Source organism: Pongo abelii, chromosome 14 (genome assembly GCF_028885655.2).
Source record: "Pongo abelii isolate AG06213 chromosome 14, NHGRI_mPonAbe1-v2.0_pri, whole genome shotgun sequence".
NCBI lineage: Eukaryota > Metazoa > Chordata > Mammalia > Primates > Hominidae > Pongo > Pongo abelii.
The window spans coordinates 51,588,100-51,608,213 of record NC_071999.2 but is presented as its reverse complement, the minus strand read 5'-3'; the positions used below and the strand labels follow the sequence as shown (position 1 = coordinate 51,608,213).

At 40.7% G+C, this 20,114-nt stretch overlaps 1 protein-coding gene across 5 annotated transcripts in view; it reads right to left on the bottom strand.

Moving 5' to 3' along the window:
* Positions 1-20,114, bottom strand: part of LRCH1 (leucine rich repeats and calponin homology domain containing 1) — a 201,711-nt gene that overhangs the window by 65,499 nt on the left and 116,098 nt on the right. For all 5 annotated transcript variants that reach the window (XM_024231039.3, XM_024231040.3, XM_054529032.2 and 2 more), the window contains exons 3-6: positions 18,976-19,102; positions 6,288-6,393; positions 2,106-2,242; positions 171-298 (exon numbers count right to left, since the gene is read on the bottom strand). In XM_024231039.3, the coding sequence (XP_024086807.3) occupies positions 171-298; positions 2,106-2,242; positions 6,288-6,393; positions 18,976-19,102 (498 nt within the window). The remainder of the gene's footprint in view (positions 1-170; positions 299-2,105; positions 2,243-6,287; positions 6,394-18,975; positions 19,103-20,114) is intronic.

The window sequence follows — 20,114 nt, the reverse complement described above, 5'->3', positions numbered from 1 at the left end:
ACTTCTTGTTTTAAATACGAATTAGGTGATTAAAGCAAACTGTTCTGTTTTGCTTTGTTTTCTGCAGATACCATGGTGACTTAAAACAAACAGATTTTGAAGTCAGCTACCTGGAGGGCCTCGGCCTAGGCAAATTTTAAACTGGGGCTTTGAATGAGGGCATGACTCACCCATCTTCCACGTGCTGGTGTAAATGTGGCCTCTCCATGGTGTGGAGATAAAGGGAGTCAGCTGTCTTAATCTGGCATGCTTGTATGCTCAGATACTTAAATATGTGAACTTTGCCCTTTGTACAAATCTATGAAGAAATTAATAGTAATCATATTCATTTTTCAATGACAAAACAAAATGTAAGTATCAAATCCTTACTCTGTATATTTCAATTTTCCCAATTTCATTTTAAGTAACACCCTACCAATGTACACTAAATCCGTCCTTTCCAAAACACGTAAGAATTTTGGGAATCATTCCCTCCAAATTCTACTTTGAATAGAAAATCATGCTTAAGCAATTTCCCATTTTTTCTTGTATTAAACTATAAAACTCTAACAAAAATGTATTCAAGTATATATAGTATAAAAAGTATAAACTCAGATGACCAGCCTGGTGAATTCCAGTTACAAAAGATGAGAAAAGCACAATTATTTTCGAGCCCCCAGAAAGCAATTCAGAGCCTAAAAATAATTGTAGATTTAAGAAGCTGTTAAATTATTTAAAAAGAAAATAAACTTCAAAATATTTACGTGGTTAAGCATCTGAAAGCATAGCACTTCATTTTTCTCTCACGCAGTTTAATATTTGAGCTGGAGACTTGTCTCTAAATAATCAATAACCATGTTTTAAAGGTGTTTAAATTCCATTTTCCAGCTAACATTCAAATAAGGAATATATGGCTGGGAGCAGTGGCTCACGCCTGTAATCCCAGCACCTTGGGAGGCCAAGGCAGGCGGATCCCTGGGGGTCAGGAATTTGAGAGCAGTCTGGCCAACATGGTGAAACCTCGTCTCTACTAAAAATACAAAAATTATCCAGGTGTGGTGGCAGGCACCTGTAGTCCCAGCTACTCAGGAGGCTGAGGCAGGAGAATCACTTGATCCTGGGAGGCAGAGGCTGCAGTGAGCCGAGATCGCACCTCTGCACTCCAGCCTGGGCGACAGAGCGAGACTCTGTCTCAAAAAAAAAAAAAAAATCAATCAATATACTCCATGAAAAAAATTCAAATAAAATGATAAATAATAAGACATTTAATTCTGGAGTTGGAGTGATTAGCACAGTGAGCCACGTGCTGGTGAACAGATTTGATGCAGCAGAAGACAATTTATTGTTTCTCGCATTCACTCAAGGGTTCGCTGTGACTGTTTATAATCAAGTTTTATTCAGTATTATTCTCTTCAGCAGAGAATCAGAAAACTGGCCTTTGGAGAGTTGCTTAAGCACTATTGATAGCATTGGGAATCAGAAAACAATACCCCAAAATGAAGGCCTCAGAAGCAAAAGTTTTTCTCTGACCTCTCCTGCCCTCCTGCCTCTTGGTCCCATTCTCCCAAGGAAGGGAGCCTTACAAATTTGAATCCCTCTACCCCAAAGCTGGTCATAGAAACCAGAACCCCTTTAAAACCTCAAAATATTACTTGAACTTTCCCTGCGCGTTTCTGTGTAAAAACTGGCCATAAAGAAATTATCTGACCTCTCTTGTTTGACAGTAGGCCGTAAGACCCCCAATTCCAAAGAGGGTCCTGCCCCACACCCGGAAGGAATGATCCTCCGAGAGCCCAAGAAGAATCCAGACAGACAGGCCCTGCTGGGTTTCCTCACTCAGTCTATTAACATGAGATCATACTCTTTTTGTCCAATCATATTTCTACATGGCTGTCCATACTTTGTAAGCATAAAAATGGACAATTTCCCCTGTATCTTCAGGTCTTCACTCTGGAGGCTTCCACGTACATGTTAATAAATTTTGCATGCCTTTTCTCCAATTAATCTGCCGCTTGCCAGTGATTAGTGATTTTCAGCAAACTTTCAGAGGGTGAAGGGGAAATTTTCCCCTGGCTCCTAAAACAGCACATCCCATGGGGCATTGGCTTTGCTGCAAGACCCCTCACCTGTGCTGGAGGAGACTGCAGAGGGTTATTCTCAAGTAGTAACACTTGCAGCTGCTTCATCTCTCTAAAACAAATTGGAATCACGAGCACTTTGTTGCAGGAAAAGTCAAACTTTACCAAGGGAAGATCTACTAGTTCTAAAATAATAGAAAAAAGAAAAAAAGAAAGAAAAAACCTTAGAAAGCAATAAGATTAAATGGCTAATCATTCAAAAATTAATGTTCTGCTTTTCAGGAAAAGTACAATTGAGTATAATCAAAGGCAAGTTGTACATTAGGAATACATGGTGTGTGTACATAACATTTTACCAAAAGAGGGAAAATCTTTCATTGCGTGCCCCAAAGTTTTAAATTGTTGTTAGTTCTGATAAAAACTAGAAACACTTGACATTTACAATATCTATTGTTTAAAAATACTTTTTTTTTCAGCAAAAGAATCACGCAGGCCATATCACACAGGACATGTTTATGTTTTAACTTCAAACTGTTTCCCAGTAGCGTTCGCTAGCCCATGAGTAATACGTTAATTACATAATATTCTTATCTAATCAATGTATCTTGGCTGGCATTATCCCAGAACTAGCTACACTAAATATATTCATGAGTTTTTCAACTGCATTAAAAAAAATAAATGTTATCCAATTCAGAATTTTCCGACAGGCCCTGTAATTCTGGTATGATGAGACTTTATTCTACAGCTTTTAAAAAATCTTCTGTAGCTCCACTCAGAAGACAGAACATTACATTTAGCTTAAAATCCCCACCCAGTGGCACAGTAAACACTCAGTAATTTCAAGCATTCAAAACGACACTGGCAGCTGCTAGGAATAAAGTCAAATGTATTCCATAGAGCAGAGAGGCTGGGCCACGCCAGACATCTAGGGTGATGCAGGCAAGCCACTGAAATCTCTGTGTGAGGGGCTATGAAGGGTTCACTCCAGAACGAGGCCTCGGAACTTTTGTTATAGGATCTGTTAAGGGATGGAATATTGTGCTTTAAAACACTCAAGGAGTTCTAAAGTGGACGAAGGGCAAGAATTAGACAAAGAAGAGTAACTGAAGACACTGACCTGGAGTAAAAATTCACACTATTTCTCCTCCACCTCTACACTGCTCTTCAATCTTCACTTTACTCAGCTACGTTATGTCAAATTCCAGCAGGAAAAGATTCTAGTAACCAGTACCTCTCTCAGAATTCAAGGCACTCTGGGAATGTAAGGGACTGTATTTTTTAAATTGCCCTGAGTTCATTGCTCAACCCAGCTTGTCTCCCCTCTGGCAGGATGAGGGATTGACCTCAGGCCACACTAGTCCTGGAGGACCCTGGAATCATGAAAGTGAAACAAAAGGAAAAGCAAGATCCCCTTTCACCTCACAGCTTGTTTGTAAGATGGTTAAAAATTATGAAGATTCCATGATAAGAGGAACACCTCCTAGCTGTTACCCCTAGCAATATCAACCTATCTCTGAGACGGTTAACTAAAGTTAAGTTAACAAATCACTGGAAAAATTTAACTGGACTCTGGATCTTTAGCAATTCTTTGCCACTTAAAATGAAGACTTCAAAGCAAGACTAGAGGGCTAAGTTCATGGAAAACATAGCAGGAGAAAACTTACAGGTAAATAAAATAAGTAAAGGTTTTATAATGACCATTTATTTTCTAGTTCCAGTTTGGAACACAATTGCCATCATAGTTCAGGAAAACAAGAACCAGACAGTTTCACAACAATAAAATGAAGGAGAAAATGATAATTTTGCAATGCCAGCCCAGGAAAGGTAAAAAAAAGTGGAGTAGAAAAAGGGAATAAGAAAAAAAAGAAGCAGAAGAACAAATCCCACTCTCTCTCCCCACTGCTAAGAGAGGCAATGAATGGCTATTTTAATCCACTGTTCATTCTAGTCCTAGAAAGAATAAAATATGGTCTTCTTATTGCAGTTGTTGTAGTAAAACCACCACAAAATTGATATGAGCAATTAGACCACAATTTTGGTGTTTTTTTTTTTCATCCTCAGATTGAAAGTGTACGAGGAGGGGTATCCAAAGAGGAAAAACATATAAGTAAATAGGGAAAGTCTTTACAGTCACTGACTGAAAGTATTTTCAATGGTCTTTTGTCAATAGAGTTCTCCAGAGGGAAGCAAAAAGGAACTTGATATTGAGGAAGTTATTTTTTTAAAAAATTTCCAGTAAACTGAAGCTAAAAGCTTTGAGTATATTTTTAAAATATCAAAACTGAGAAAACATAATTATGGAATAACTGATCTTGTTAAGGGAAAGGAACGCTTTTAAGGTAAGAAAATGAGGAACCAGAGAGAGACAAAAATCTAGATTTTGTGAATATATTTTCCACATTTCCAAACTATGACAGGCAACTGCAAAATGATCAAATTAATTTTTCCGTTTGAAAATCAGAGTTCAATTATTTATGACATTTTCACAATGATTAACATGAGAGCTTAAGTTTAAATGAAAGTTTTCTTTAACTCATAAAAGGTTGTATGCATATAAATTTGCTGTTAATAAGCTTTCCTTTTGTGCTTGCTTAAACCAAATACAAATTTTGTATATCCAAAAAATGAGATTGTACAAGGACAAAATGAAAAATCAATCAATATTTTTAAACCAAGTCATCTCAAGAACTGAAGTAAAAAATGTTGAGTTTCTAATTCTGCTTCTCTAAAATGCTAGTCAGTATGAGAAACGTGAAAGATGGCAAGCAGACTTGAACCTCCCATCTATAAAGCACATTACCTTTTGCAAAGTTCTTTCCCTTTCATGAGCTCCATTTTCTTGCCTTATTATGAAGCATTCCAAGCCAAAGATCAAGATGCAGAGACAGGATAATTAAAATCAGGCATCCATAAATTGTTCCATTAATGTCAGATTAACCAAATGCTGACTGTTTCCAAATACTACAGGGTTTTGCTTTGAGAAATATTTTTAAATATATGTTTGAAATCGGCCATGTCTAGAGACTTTAAACAAAAACAGTGGAAATCGATGTGATCTCTGAAAACCAGAGTATGCTTTGGAGAAAGCATTCAGGGTTCCAAGACTCATCCGTTCATTCCTGATCCAGGTGCAAACCCAAACACCAAATGCAGATCCACTATCCCCTATGAGGCTGCTTTCATGCTCTAAATGGTATGCAGTTTCTGAATAAATACATATATCTTCCTTGAACTCAACACACTACTGAACAGACATACTACGGAAGCCCATGGCTGCAAAGCAGGGCTGTCTGAGGTCTTGGCATTCATGCTGGGTGGTGGGAGCCACGTCTCAATGCTGAGGTTCTGCTGCCACCACTGGTGAAACTTACCAAGACCACCAGTGAGACAGTCCGAGTATCACTCCAGCAGAGGCAGCACCCTCACCTCAGAGCAGATTCTAGACACTGGGAGTTCCCAACCAGTGCTCCCAGATTCCCAAGGCTAGAAATCCTGACAGACAGGATCTGTAGAACAAAGTATGTCCCCGAAATTTCACGTTCCAAAACGTCACATACCCATACCCAAAACAATTCATGTCACCCCCTGTGACGGGCTGGCTTGAGTCCTTCCAAAATTCATATATTGAAGTCCTAACCTCTACTACCTCAGAATGTGACTGTATTTGGAAATAGGGTCTTTGAAAGGGTAATTAAGTTAATTAAAATGAGGTCATGAGGGCAGCTCTAATCCTTGGTGTCCTTGTAAGAAGAGGAGATTAGGACACAGACATGCGCAGAGGGGAGATGACGAGAAGACCCAGGGAGGAGAAGATGCTACCCACAAGCCAAGCTGAGAGGCCTCAGAGGGAAGCAACCCTGCTGGCACCTTGATCCTAGACATCCAGCCTCCAAAATTGTGAGAAGATGAAGTTCTGTTATTTAAGCCACCCCATCTGTGGTTCTTTGTCATAGTAGCCCCAGCAAACCAATACACCCACGTCCACCCCCATGCCCCACGGCATTACCTAGGGGAATGATTTTGTTGCTGTAGCCCTTGACTAAAATCACAGCCTGAACATCACTTTTTTGTTATCTGTATGTGAAATTCAAATCCTAATTATTAAGTAGTAGGCACACGCACACACACACACACACACACAAAGATCCAACCTCTTCACAAAATAAACCCCCCAAAACATAAAATAATGCAAGTCTCCCATTTTCTTCATTTTCCCTCTTTCTTTTTTACCTTGTGGTAAAACTTTAAGGTAATTTCTTCTGACATTTAGTTCTCGTAGAGATTTCAACTGACCTATCTGCTGGGGCAACGCTGTGATCTCGTTGCAGCTGACATCCTGTATCAAAAGCAGAGAGAGAAATAATAAACATCTTTTTCCAGGAAATCAAGCATTTCATGTGAAATCTCCTTAAGGAATTTAAATATTTGGACAACTACATAGGTACACTTCTATATTCATCTCCAGGTCCCTAGCATTAAGACTCAGCACAGAGAAGAGAAAGCTGAACGTTTTAAACTCCCTCAGAGGAGAGAAAAATGGAGAAAGGGTGGACATTAGTAGCATTCAGCAGCTGCTTCACCAGCCTCTGGCCTGCCACTTTGACATGCTTCGATTTTACTGAATTCTCACAACAAACCCACTGGGCAATATTACTAGCCTAATATTTACAAATCAAAAAGTGGGGCTCAGAAAAGTTTAGCCAGTCGCCCAAAGCATGCAAGTGCCAGAGTTAACACTAGAAATGAATTACCACCTCACCGTTTAGCCACTATCCTATTGTGCCCCTAAATAGAAGACTACAATGCATCTTATTTTACCAAACTCTCACATTTTGCAGTGAAAAACTAGAATATTAATGCACTGTTTGGAGGCACTATTTATTTAAAATGGAGTTCTTCACCACAGGCTAGAAACCTTACAGCTGACCACCTTGCCATACACTTCACAAGCAATTCTTGTCTTCTTTGCTTTAAGAAGCAAATACTCAATTAAGCCTTGATTGGAACCCCCTCTTGACACATGCGAAATGGAGGCCTTGACATTTATAATCTTCTATATCCTTAGGATCTCCCCGAATTCCACTCTTCCTCTTGGCTCTGGGAGCCGTGCTGGGCTCTTCACTCCCCCACCCACCCCCAGCTACACCTACAGTGTAGACCAGTGCTCTCTCTTAGCTAGGTGCTATCATGATCTCCTGACTGGTTTCCATACCTCAGTCTCCATCTCGGATGCATCCTTCACAGAGCGGCCAGAGTGCAAATGCCATCATGCTGTTCACCAGCTTAAACACTCGCAGAGGCTTCTCAACAACTATAAAGTCCAAACTGGGCAGTAAGGCCAGTATCTATGATGAGGTCTGTCCATTTCTCCAGCACCATTTCTCTGAATGTCCCTCCTCACAACCTACACTCCAGCCATGTTACTGCTTCTGGCAGTTTTCAGTATTTCATAATTCCCAAACTTGTTCATGCTCCTTCCCTGCCCGATATGCCAGTCCCCAATATTGTCCTCTTGTCCCACTGACTCATTTTTAAAGACTTAATTCAAGCCTCAACCTCTTTCGTGAAATCTTTCACGAGGCTTCCCCCACCTCTCCCACTCTGATCTAATGCCCAGGGAGACTGACCACTTCTTCCTGTGTAGTCCTTTAGATAGCATGTCACTGTAAGTCATTTGCTCATGGGTTTACATTCCCCTTTAAACCTATGAGCTTCTGGGTGGGAGGGACCATGTCTTATTCATTCCATCCTCCCAGTGCCAGGTGGAGTGCCAAGTATAAAGTAAGGGATCAATAAACGTTGGATCAAACTTCTAAAATCCACTACAGTGACACTCCATAATACTGCGGCTCCTTCTGTCTCCAGGACCCCAGGACCCAGGATGCTCAACATACACACTAAATCCCATGCAGGTCCCACTTGGCATCACAGAACTAAAGATACCAATGATTCCAGTGAGATCAAGGCCTTAAATATCCCGCTTTACTTTTGAACCTGGAAAAGCTCTCCCCTTTCACCATAGAAAGCAGCAAAGCCTCATTTCAGAAATCTGTTTCACTTTCATTCAAATAAGATGTCATTGACCAATCCAGTGAACACCCCCAGGCTCCACATTTAGACCAGGCTGTACACAACACAGCTGATCCCTGCCCTCTAACCTGGTCTCATCTAAAAGGCTTCAGGTGATCTATCAACCCGTCCTCATCATGACAGTGCTCAATGGATACCACCCGATGAAGAGGAACAGTATCACTCCTGCTAAAAAGGAATGAAGTTGTCCTCTATAAAGGCTGAGTGTGCACAGTGCAGATACCTCCCCAAGCTTCTCTGTACAGCAGTCTGATGGGGGAGGTGGGGTGACACGGGCTGAGAGCACCGGGTGTTCAGCGGCATCACCCCCAAATGCGGTTGCTGTATCCCTCCTGGCCCAGAAAAGTCACACACAAGTTTGAGAAAAACACTTCTAGTGTTTAAAACAAAAACAGAAACAAACTCCACAAGCACATCTGCAGAGACAAAAACGTCGAAGGAAGTAATTACAGAATTAGGAGGTCCAGAGATCATGTTCAGTCACTCTCAGCCCCTCACTGAGTCAGTAAATTGCCCTGCCTTTCTGAATGTATTTCCACATGGGAGAAGAGAACAGTGAAATGCCATCTTTTCCCAATTACGGGGGCCTTTGCTCAGTCACAAGAGCCAACAATCAAATCCTTTCAATGAAAGCTTTCTTTGCCTTAACTAAGTTACAAATAAGCAAAAGGTGCCATTCCATCCTATTTTAACAGAGTCCTCACACAAATACCACACAGGTGAGTCCTAGAAATGCAGGAAATCAAATCCTTCTATGGAACTCATGACCAGATACAGTCACTTTGGTGATGTTGTTGGCAGGAGAAGTGGGCGTGCTTGTGGGGAAGAATTAGAAGGAATTATTTTCCATCTCTAGAGAAAATGGACATTATTGGCATCTAAAACAAGTTTTTTTAAGTCTTGTGAGTGACAGCACGAGAAAAATCCTTATACAAATTATGGAAATCACAGATTTTCAGTATGAAACTGACAATTTCCAGAAGCTTCAAAGACATAATATTTTTCAAATCTTTCTCTTAATAAATAAGGAAGGAGGAGAGGAAAGCAAAAAGATAACAGATATATTTAGGTAGCACGTTATTCACAGCATGAGATGAAACTAAGCCTTATTCCATTTTTTAGTGTGAACTATACTCACCTTGCTCTTTGCTGGTCATGGTTGAGTTAGCTAGGAAATCAAAATATGCTGTTTCTCTAATCGTAAGGTGATTTTTTTTCCATTGTATGTTTCTAACATAATAGCCTTATTAAAAAAATCAACTCCCCCAGTGATATTTGAAAACTTATTTAGCAGTAGGGAAAATGGTCACTCAATTTACTTTAAAAAACTTCATGTAACGATAAATACAAGTTTTTTTCCTTCTGATTTAGAGGACAGGATATCTGTAGACAATTCAAAACACAAAGTCCAATTGTCCATTCACATTTTGGAGGGTATATGGTGAAGGTCAAATTATTTTAATAGTACTCTGCACTGTTGTCAATTACTTTCCACCCTGACAAATAATGGGGGGAAAATGCCCAAGCAGATTTAGCACATAAGATAACATTTCACTATTGTGTAATCAATATTGTAGAAATAGTGCAAAACTCTATTCCCACAAGGCATTGAATCTTGCCACGTTTTAAAGAGGTTATAAATTCATCACAAAAATAAAACCCCATGGGTCACTGTCTTAATTAACTGGGGGTTAGGGAGGAAGAAACAGGAGATAATAGTCTAGGTGTTTGGGGATAAAATATTTCCGTTTTGAAAATATAAAAGCAATATTTCTAGAATGGCCTTGTTCTCTAGAACACTTTTGTTCAAATTCAGCCTAAGATAAGGTATGAATTTTACAGACTGATTTAAAGAAGATACGATTTAGGAAAATGAATGTAAATAAAAACAACACTAATGCCTCACACTTCGGCAATTAGTAAGAATTTATCAGCTTATAAATTCCATATTCAGTCACTTATTAAAATAGTCAAATGAATCCCTTCTGAATTTTCTATTAGCCCTAAGCTATGTCTTACAGAATGATTCCAAACTTCAGTGAAATCATAGCGCCCTATAGTTAGTACTATAATAACAAATACACAGGCAGATCAAAAAGAATCATGAGCATGTTATGTTTACTGAATTTATTCTTTTTGATACAGAAATGAATCTAATTATAGTAATATAAATACTCAAGCTTAAGTTTTTTATAGACCAGCCAGTCCAACTTTGTCATTTAGATAAAAAACAAAATAGAGAATTTGAACTGTGACTTAACACATACTTATTTTCCACTGGTCATCATGTTTTTAGGTAACCAAAAGAAAAACTTTAGAAATAGGATTCTCTCCTCATCACAATAAAAAGAGTCTCTAGAAGTATTAAAACCATGTTGGAGATTAATATATTTTTGTTACTAAGTGCTTGTTGCTAACTGACCTTCAGAATGCAAAAATAACAAGGATTTAAATTCGGAGAATAAATTCAGGGATTATTAAACTAGGTTATGCTCACTTTCAGAAAGTAATATTGTAAAAAAGACTAGAAGCTTTTTTTGTTTTGTTTTGTTTTGAGACTGTCTCGCTCTGTCGCCCAGACTGGGGTGTGATGTCGCGATCTTGGCTCACTGCAAACCTCTGCCTCCCGGGTTCAAGCGATTCTCCCGCCTCAGTCTCCCAGGTAGCTGAGATTACAGGTGTGTGCCACCACACCTGGCTAACTTTTATTTTTTATTTTTTTGATTTTTAGTAGAGACAGGGTTTCACCATGTTGGCCAGGCTGGTCTCGAACTCCTGACCTCAGGTGATCCACCTGCTTCGGCCTCCCAAAGTGCTGGGATTACAGGCGTGAGCCACCGTGCCCGGGTGACTAGAAGTATTTTTTTAAGGAATGATGTCTAGTGAAAACCAACACAGGCCGGGCACGATCTTTCATGCCTATAATCCCAGCACTTTGGAAGGCCAAGGTGGGCAGATTGCTTAAGCTCTGGAGTTTTAGACCAGCCTAGAGAACATAAGGAAACCCTGAATCTACAAAAAGACGTTAAAAAATTAGTCGGGCATGGTGGCATGCACCTGTGGTTTCAGCTACTCGGGAGGCTAAGGTGGGAGGATTGCTTGAGCCCGAGAGGTCAAGGCTGCAGTGAGCTGTGACCATGGCACTGCATTCCAGCCTGAGTGACAGAGTAAGACCCTGTCTCAAAACAAAAAGAAAAAAAAACAACAACATAAATACTGTGTCAAGATGATCTTGGTTACAGAATAGTTCCAGTAAGACCAGGCCACACACTGGAACTGCAGGTAGTATTTGTACACGTGACCTTGCTCTGATACTTAGGTTTTCAAAAACTTAGTATGGTAATACTGCTTGAGATGTATTTTTGTAAGAATCTAGCTCTCTATTTAATTGAATAAAATGCAAACGTTCTGACAGAAACTGCAAGCTACTAATAGTAGCCTCCTATCATGTAGCCATGCCCTTTTGTGGAAGTGCATTTTGTATGACTCAGTGTGTAACTTCAGGTAAATGTCTTACCCTTTCTGTGTCTCTATCAAAACAACAGGTAAGGATTAAATAATTCTAATTATCCTCCAATATGAGGAAAGTCCATTTGCTACATCAGAGATAATGAAATGATTTTGGTTGAAACACAGATATGTAACTAACTGGGAAATGTCAATTTTGATTTCTTAACAGCCAAAAACCCTCAATGCTTGTGGTCAGAACTCGCTGTCTTTCCCCCCACCCCTCTGAGACGGAGTCTCTGTCGCCCAGGCTGGAGTGCGGTGGCGCAATCTCGGCTCGCTGCAACCTCCGCCTCCCGGGTTCAAGCGATTCTCCTCCCTCAGCCTGCTGTGTAGCTGGGATTACAGGTGCACGCCACCATGCCCGGCTAATTTTTGTATTTTTAGTAGAGACAGGGTTTCACCATGTTGGTCAGGCTGGTCTCGAACTCCTGACCTCGGCCTCCCAAAGTGCTGGGATTAGAGGCATGAGCCACCGCACCTGGCCAGAACTCACTGTCTTAAAAAGAAAATACGTTCATTTAAACTTGAAACTTTCTCAAGAAAGCTCTCAGATGACAAATTATCACCTTTCAACACCAGTGTCTTTTTCCAGAGCAAAACTCTGTTGCACAGTTCTCCTAAGTTTACAAACACACGGCCTACCCCACTGCTCTTCAGAAGAAAGGCAGAAATGGAAGCACAGAGGGCCTTGAGCAAGCCCTGGGTTTCCAATCATCCCACAGAAACCAGAGGTTAGGAGGCGCCTCCAGAGACCATGAGTGGACAAACAGCATGGTGAGCACGTGAATTTATGCCCCCGCTGTTATCTCCCTCAGAGACTGGAACGCTGCCCATGCAAATAAAGAAGACGGGATTTTCCTCAGCAGCTGCTCAATAATCAATCTTTGAATCCAAATTCTCCACACAACCAAACATTTCATGAAAAAAGAACAAAAAATAGCATATCCAATCAAGGCCAGGAAATGCACCTTCCAACTAGTCGTTACTTGAGCCAGGCCTTGTGAGCTTTTTGATTAGAAAAGCAGGTTTTAAATCAGTGATATTGTGTTCTCTTATGTGAAGGTAAGAGCTAGAAGACATGATTTTCACACACTGCATGACTTCAGAGAGGATAGAATTGAGAAAAAAACATCTCTGGACCACAGCATGTCACCGTGTACAGGGAACCAACGAGAAAACTCTTAGATCTTTGGCAAATGCCCCATAAAAGGCTCTCAATTTTATTGTGTTCTAACAGTGTGTTTGTTTTTACAGCTGCCTGTTAATTATAACACATGGCATTTATACAGCATCTCTTAACAAATATACCTCATCCATCAGGCGTGGTTTAGCAGTAAAAGAACTATGTTTTCAATATGTTAACAAGGTTTTAATGAGTAAAATGAGATTTAGCCAACACAAATCTACAGATCCCTTCCCTGACTCTTGGTTCCACAGTAACAAAACATTAGCGAGACATTGACCATTTGTACCAAACCTTTTTTTTGGTAACATTTTCCTCCCACAACTTTAATGGAAAAACCACTAGGAGTTAAACCAGGGAACTCCAAAGAGAAAAATCACGGCCCCGCTCCATGAGGGGCTTACAGTTTAGGTGAAGAGACAGTGCTGCATTGTGATGAGGACGCTGATTAAAAAACCTGGTTTTGATTCCAGCTCTACCTCCTCATATCCTTGTGGCTTTGGCTAAGTAATTCTAAAATTGACACTTATTTGTAAAATATAAACATGATACCTACCTTGCTGGCTTATTTTCAAGACTATATGAAATAATACATGTATACCTAGCAGAGTACCTGGTATATAGCAGGTGCTCAGTAAATGTGAATGCTTTATCTCTTCACCTTATAGAAAGCACAGGCAGATAGACGTACAAAGCAACATATCCATACTGCTACAGCAGTGAGGCAACAGAGCATATAGAAGTCATTCAGAGCAGCCAGGGAGGTGAGAAAGTTCCAGATCATTCCCATCTGAAATGACCCTGGAGGGTCCAGCTCCATGGAGCTAAGATTCCATAAGTTTTCCTGCAGCTGCAACAATGTGGAAATACAACCTGGCTGCTCTTGTTGAGTCAAGAAAAGGACATCTCAGTAGTGTATCTTTGTGGCCTCTTCATGGGAGGAGGAACAACTGCTTTTTGATATTCCCTGCACAGTCTCAAATGGCAGGACAAGGCAGTGACTGAATGGGAATGCATTAAAAAAAAGATCTTATATAATTCTAATGTATTTAGAAAGATAAGATATCATTTTCCAACTCCAATTCCTTTCACAAATTAGAAAGGACAACTGCTTTCTTGCAGATGGCAAAAGTTTTATTTATTTATTTATTTATTTATTTTTTTTTAAGTGACTGCTGACTCTGGAATGTTCACTCACACTTAGAAGAAAAGAGAGTTCACAACTCTGACTGAGCATGATGGCTCACATCTGTAATCCCAGTACTTTGGGAGGCCAAGGTGGGTGGATCACTTGAGGTCAGGAGTTCGAGAGCAGCCTGGCCAACATAATGAAACCTCATCTCTACTAAAAATACAAAAAGTTAGCTGGGCTCAGTGGTATGCGCCTGTAGTCCCAGCTACTCGGGAGGCTAAGGCAGGAGAATTGCTTGAATCTGGGAAGCAGAGCCTGCAGTGAGCCGAGATTGTGCCACTGCACTCCAGCCTAGGCGACAGGGCAAGATTCTATCCAAAAAAAAAAAAAAAAATCCATTTGGAATACCCTGAGTCTGATGTGAACAATTTAAAAATATTTCTTCTAAAATAGTTAACAAACAATGCTTAGAGCCTAATAAGCTGAGACACGGTCTGGGCACTGAAGGGCTTCAAGTATTCTGAATCCTTGTGGTGCTCCCAAATCTTGTAACAAGTTGGTTACTTTGTGACTACAAAACAGAAGCCTCCCACAGCAATTCTAGAATTACTTCTGGCCCTCCAGGGAATTCTTTTTTTTTTTTTCCAATTGATAGCTAAAAATAATGATATGGTTACCTATAGTAACACTACTATTTTAAGCAAAAAGATATGAAAGATAAGTGAGAATGGATGGAAAATAATCTTTTTTTTAGACCGTGACCTTAAGCAAGGCCAGTCCCTCTTTGTGGTTAAATAATGACCACTTATTGTATTTTTACCAACTTCATAAGTAAACGCTTTTCCAAATATCACGCTTGCTCATACACAGGGGCAGGGAATGGAAAGAACACAGGCGACACAGCTGCCGAATCCAGGAGGGTGGCCACTGAACACCAGAAATGTGGCCAGTCCAACCTGTGATGCACTTTCAGAGTTATGTACACACTGGATTTCAAAGACTTAGCATGAAAAAAAAGCATCTAAAATACCTCATTAGTATTTTTTATATTATACAGGTGACGAAGTAATAATGTTTTGGCTATTTTAGGTTAAATAAATATTATTACAATTAATTTCACTTGCTTCTTATTTGGCTATGTATCTACCAGTACTTTAAAAATCACATTTATTGCTTACATTATATTTCCACAGGACTGTGCTGGGTGAGGGTGTTTCAGCTTATGTTACAATTTAGCTACACAGGGGTGACCTTCCCTATGTCATGCATTGGCTTTCTGCCTCGGGTTTCTTCATTCGTAAGATGTCAAGAGTTTGGACTAAATGCCTTTTACAATCCCCTATTGCTCTAAGATCCTAGAACTTGTGGGTTCAACAGTTATTGCTGGTGGAGAAAAGACACAAGAACCAGGTGAAGACAGTCCTGTAACTAGGATGCAGGGCAGCCCTCGTTAGAGCTGGGCTCAGGACAGGGTGCCCAAGAAAAGCATGGGTGTCCCTTAGAGCCACCCTACAGCCAGTGTGTCCTGACGCTGGAGACAACGCTGTTTACACATGTCAGCCCTGCAGCTGACAAAGGGTATTTGAGGAAAGCCCTGCTCTGGTATGGGGCTGACTCTCAGGCTCAGCACATGTGCCACCTGCTAACAGATGAGCTGGTTGACACAGCTCTAGAGCACAGCTGATGGAAGGCATGCGGTGTCACTTACACCCAAGGTTCATGGGACAGAAGCACGTATCAGCACCAAAAAGTTCCAGAAGATTGATCTCACCCATGTGCCACCCATCTGTACAGGACCTCAAATAATGAAAAAAAAAAAATCAACTTGTCAGCTTTGTTCATAATTGGCAAAGCTTGCAAGCCACCAAGATGTCCCTCAGGAGGTGAGGAGATAAACTGTGCAGGCAGTGGAATATTATTCAGCACTAAAAAAAATGAGCCGTCAAGCCATGGAAAAACATGGAGGAAACTTAAATGCATATTACTAAGTGAAAGAAGCCAATCTGAAAAGGCTACATACTGCATGGTTCCAACTACATGACATTCTGGAAAAGGCAAAACTATGGAGACAGTAAAGATCAGTGGTTGCCAGGGTTAAGGAGGAGGCAGGGATGACACAGAGGATTTGTAGGGTAGTGAAAGACACATGTCATTATATATTTACCCAAACCAATAGAATGTACAACACCAAGAGTGAACACTAATGTAAACTGTGGACTTTGGGTGACATTGATGTGTCGGGATAGGTTCACAGATTATAACAAATGAACCACTCTGGTGGGGAATGTTAATGACAGGGAGACTGCATGTGTGGGAGTAGAGGGTATGTGGGATATCTTTGTACCTTCCTCTCAATTTTGCTGTGAACCTAAAACTGCTCTTAAAAATAAAGTCTGTTTTTTTTTAAATTGTTATTCATATTGTATTTGCAAATCCTAACCCAAATTTTAGCAACCATGGATTTTGTGGCTATCAGATACCTAAAAGAAGCATTAAAAGAAAAAGCAGCAGCATATGACCGTCGCTTTCATCCAAAGCTTTCATCTAGGAAATTTTTTGTTTCCTAGAACCAGTTAAAATGGCACCTTCTGAGTTATGTGGACAGCAAGATTGAATCTTCCTGCCCCCTCAACCCCATTCAGGCCCAGCACCTGAGGGTCTTCACAATCTGCCCCAGCCATCTTTCCAGGTACACCTTCCACCATTCAACAGTAACATTCAGCAAACATCTGCTGGGTGCCTATCAGGTAGGTTCCAGGCACCTGGGATGCAACGGCAAGTAAGCAGCTTTCAGGGTGTGGGGGGAGCTGGCACAGAGAAATCCAAGTAAGAAAACAACTGTGATGCTATGAAAATTGAGTAATAAGCATGGAGTGCTTGCCTTAGGAGCACCTAACTCAGGCTTGGAGGATCTGGGAAGGCTTTTTGGACAAAGTGAGATCTAACTTGGCTAAGAACTAACTCAGAAAGGAGGGGGGAGGAAGAAACAGCCCATGATGAAAGAGTGATGTGTGCACAAGTCCAGAAGTGAAAATGAACAAGGTGCATTCCCAGAAGGTAGGAACTCGGAGAGTGAAGGTGCCAGTGGCAAGAGATGAACCCGAAGAGGTGAGCAGGGGCCCGACCACAGAGGGCCTCGAATGCCCTGTGAAGGAGTTGCCTATGGCCTAAATCTAAGGCAGTGGGCGTGAGGATGACGTGCCCAGCCCCATTCTATCTACCTAGACTTCAGCAGGATTAAACAGCTTCCTACTCCCAAGCACAACATGGACTTCTAGGATGTACTGCCTTTGCACAAGCTGTCCCTTCTCCTTGAATGCTTTCCTGTCCCTGTCCCTGACTTTTTTCCTCCTAGGAAATCCCACATGGGCTTATTTAAGAGGCCTCTCAAAAGGCTCTTCTTTTCCAAATCTCTCACAACCCGAAGACTCAATTAATCATTCCCTGCCTCATGCACATGCTTCTTATAATAGAAACTTTTGGGGACAGGGTGGGGGGGGGTGGGCAGTGTCTGCTCAAATTAATATCTGTCTTCTTTCAGAATTACCCCCTTTGGTGGCAGCCCAACAGCCACATCTGAGCAGCATGACCATGTGCCTTGGGCACAGCAGACTCAATCAGGGGAGAACATCAGACCAGATCTGCTTCTCACTTAGAACCCAGGGCTGAGAGATGCTAGCAGGTCTCTTGCTAGGTGCTTTACCTGGGAGAACATTTAAACTTGGGCAACCTCTGCCATTGTATAGAAGAGGAAAAGCTGAGCAGAAAAATGAACCTCTGCCATGGTCCTTCACAACATTCCAGTGTCTTGTCCTAGTCACTCATGATCTGTGACCAAATGTCTTTATCATAAGTGATCTGATGGACCCCTGCATCCTCTAACCAATCCTGACTTTTGGTGTGAGCTAGTTGGAATGAGTTTTGGACAATGCTATCAAATAATCCATGAAAAAGACACTTTCTATAGCTCTGATGCCTTTCTATAGCAATTATTAATTTCTATATTAAAGTCAAAGTTGATACATATGTGACATGGGTACCATCACTCTCCTAGCCCAATCCCACTACAGACATGACTAAGCAATCACAGCATTCTCTATCTGGGCCTCACAGGCCAGCACTGTGGTGCTCCAGGTGGCCCCAGAGGAGTTGGCACAAAAGACAAAACTTATCGGCCATCATTGTTCTGGACTGGAATCTACTGAAAGACAGGTACTGTGCCCTTTTCATCATTTAATCACATCAAGTCCTGTGCCTGACACAAGGTCAGGATGGAATAAGCCCATGCTTAGATGATAAATGAAGACTATTACCTTTCAGCCTGACTGCTAACTCCTGTTTCTTTCTTCACCTATGTTAGCTCAATGGAAGTTTAGAAAGCATTCATTCTTTCCCAATTTAGAAAAAGGGTAAATAATTAAATTAGTAGTGAAAGAGCTGAAATATAACAGTGCATCTCAGCTTCACACACATTTGTAATCCATCTCTGCTCATCTATAGCTTGTTCTCCTTTTCTATCCCTAGGGACACGGTCACATTTTAAAATTACATCAATTTGCGACAATGATTTCTAAAATCTCGACAGAATCAGAGCACCCTGTTCTTTCTGTCTTCTGACTTAATTTTATACCTTCATGAAGTGTGGCCTACTAACTTATTTGTAGATTATTTTGGCAGTTTAGCCATAATTTTTTATAAATTTATATGCAATCTGAAAAAAAATACTAACTACAACATGATAGCCCATAAACTTCAAAAACTGCAAATCCTGCAGACTTCAGGAGCTGTAAATTACAGGAAGCCTTTAAATTCCAGGAACTGTGTTTGTCACAGTGAAGTTTCAAAGCTGTTCCTCTCCCCACTTAATGTCTTTATCATATACCTGCCCTCAAACAACAGAGGCTCCACCTTGTCCAACTGTAGCAAAAAGTTTTTCTGAATACCTTGATAGGCTATGATCAGTCAACCAACAAAAAAGAGCATCTTAAAAATCGGTAACATACCAACTCCATTAACTGTTTGAGCTGACCTATCTCTTCTGGTAATGATCCAAGTTTGTTGTTACTTGCGATTAAGACTTTGAGAGGCAGACCACACAGGCAGGCAGGCAGGGCGGACAGCTGATTTCGACTGCAAAGACAATACAACAAGAACACATGTAAACAGAAAGGCCACTTCATACTGTCAGTGAACCTGTTTTTAACAAGAAAGGAAAAAGGAGTGATCTGAGAAGACATTTTACAAATACAAGAAGTCCAATATATTTTCTGTATATGTGATAACTCAAATGACAAGTATGTAAGAAAACAAAATATGTTTGCTTTTTTTTTTTTTTTTTTTTAAAAAAAAAAAAAAGAAGGGTATGGGCAGTTCTGAAAGAGACAACTTTCTTCAACACAAGAATGCCATCAAATTCCCCTCCCACCCCCCCACTGCCACTTTGAAGCTGAGCCCTGGGCCAGCCAGGAGGCAGATGGACAGCACATCCTGCACAACCAATAGCAACGGGAAACTGGTGCCAACTGCCCTCTCCTGACAATGTGTGCAGGAAACTCAGCTGGACCAAAGCAACTAGCACCACACAGGCATCATTTCATCCATTGCAGTAGGGATGGGGAAGATAATTTTGCTGCAACTCACAAAACCACCAGGCTCATTTCCAACATTTTGACTCAGCTTCCTTTTGTTAAAACAAGGGTTGCTACAGTTAAAGTCTGTTTTGGTATCTGCAAGAGAGCTAATTAAAAGAAAAAGAAAGGAAAGTTGGTCTTCTGGCAAAGTGGAACTGCAGCCCAGAGAGGTTTAGTTCCACAGAGCAGCCAAAAAAGTCTAAGTTGATGTCTCATCTCTGCTCTACAAGAAGAGGGTCTCTACCCAGAAGTTTCTGAACTTTCTATCATCAATGCTTAGTTTTCATGGAGATGGAAAATATTGGATAAATAAAATCTACGAACCATCCTTATTTATATGTCAGCCATTTATTTCAATCTCCTCCCCAACAAAAAGCCCCTTTTTCCTATTACCAAGCAAAAAGACAGATGGTTTTCAGTTTCCCTTTCTTTCTCTGCCCTTCTGGTGCTGAAGCCAACAACCACAGAGTGAAACATCTAAAAATCTGTATGTCATTCAGTGCAACTATTTA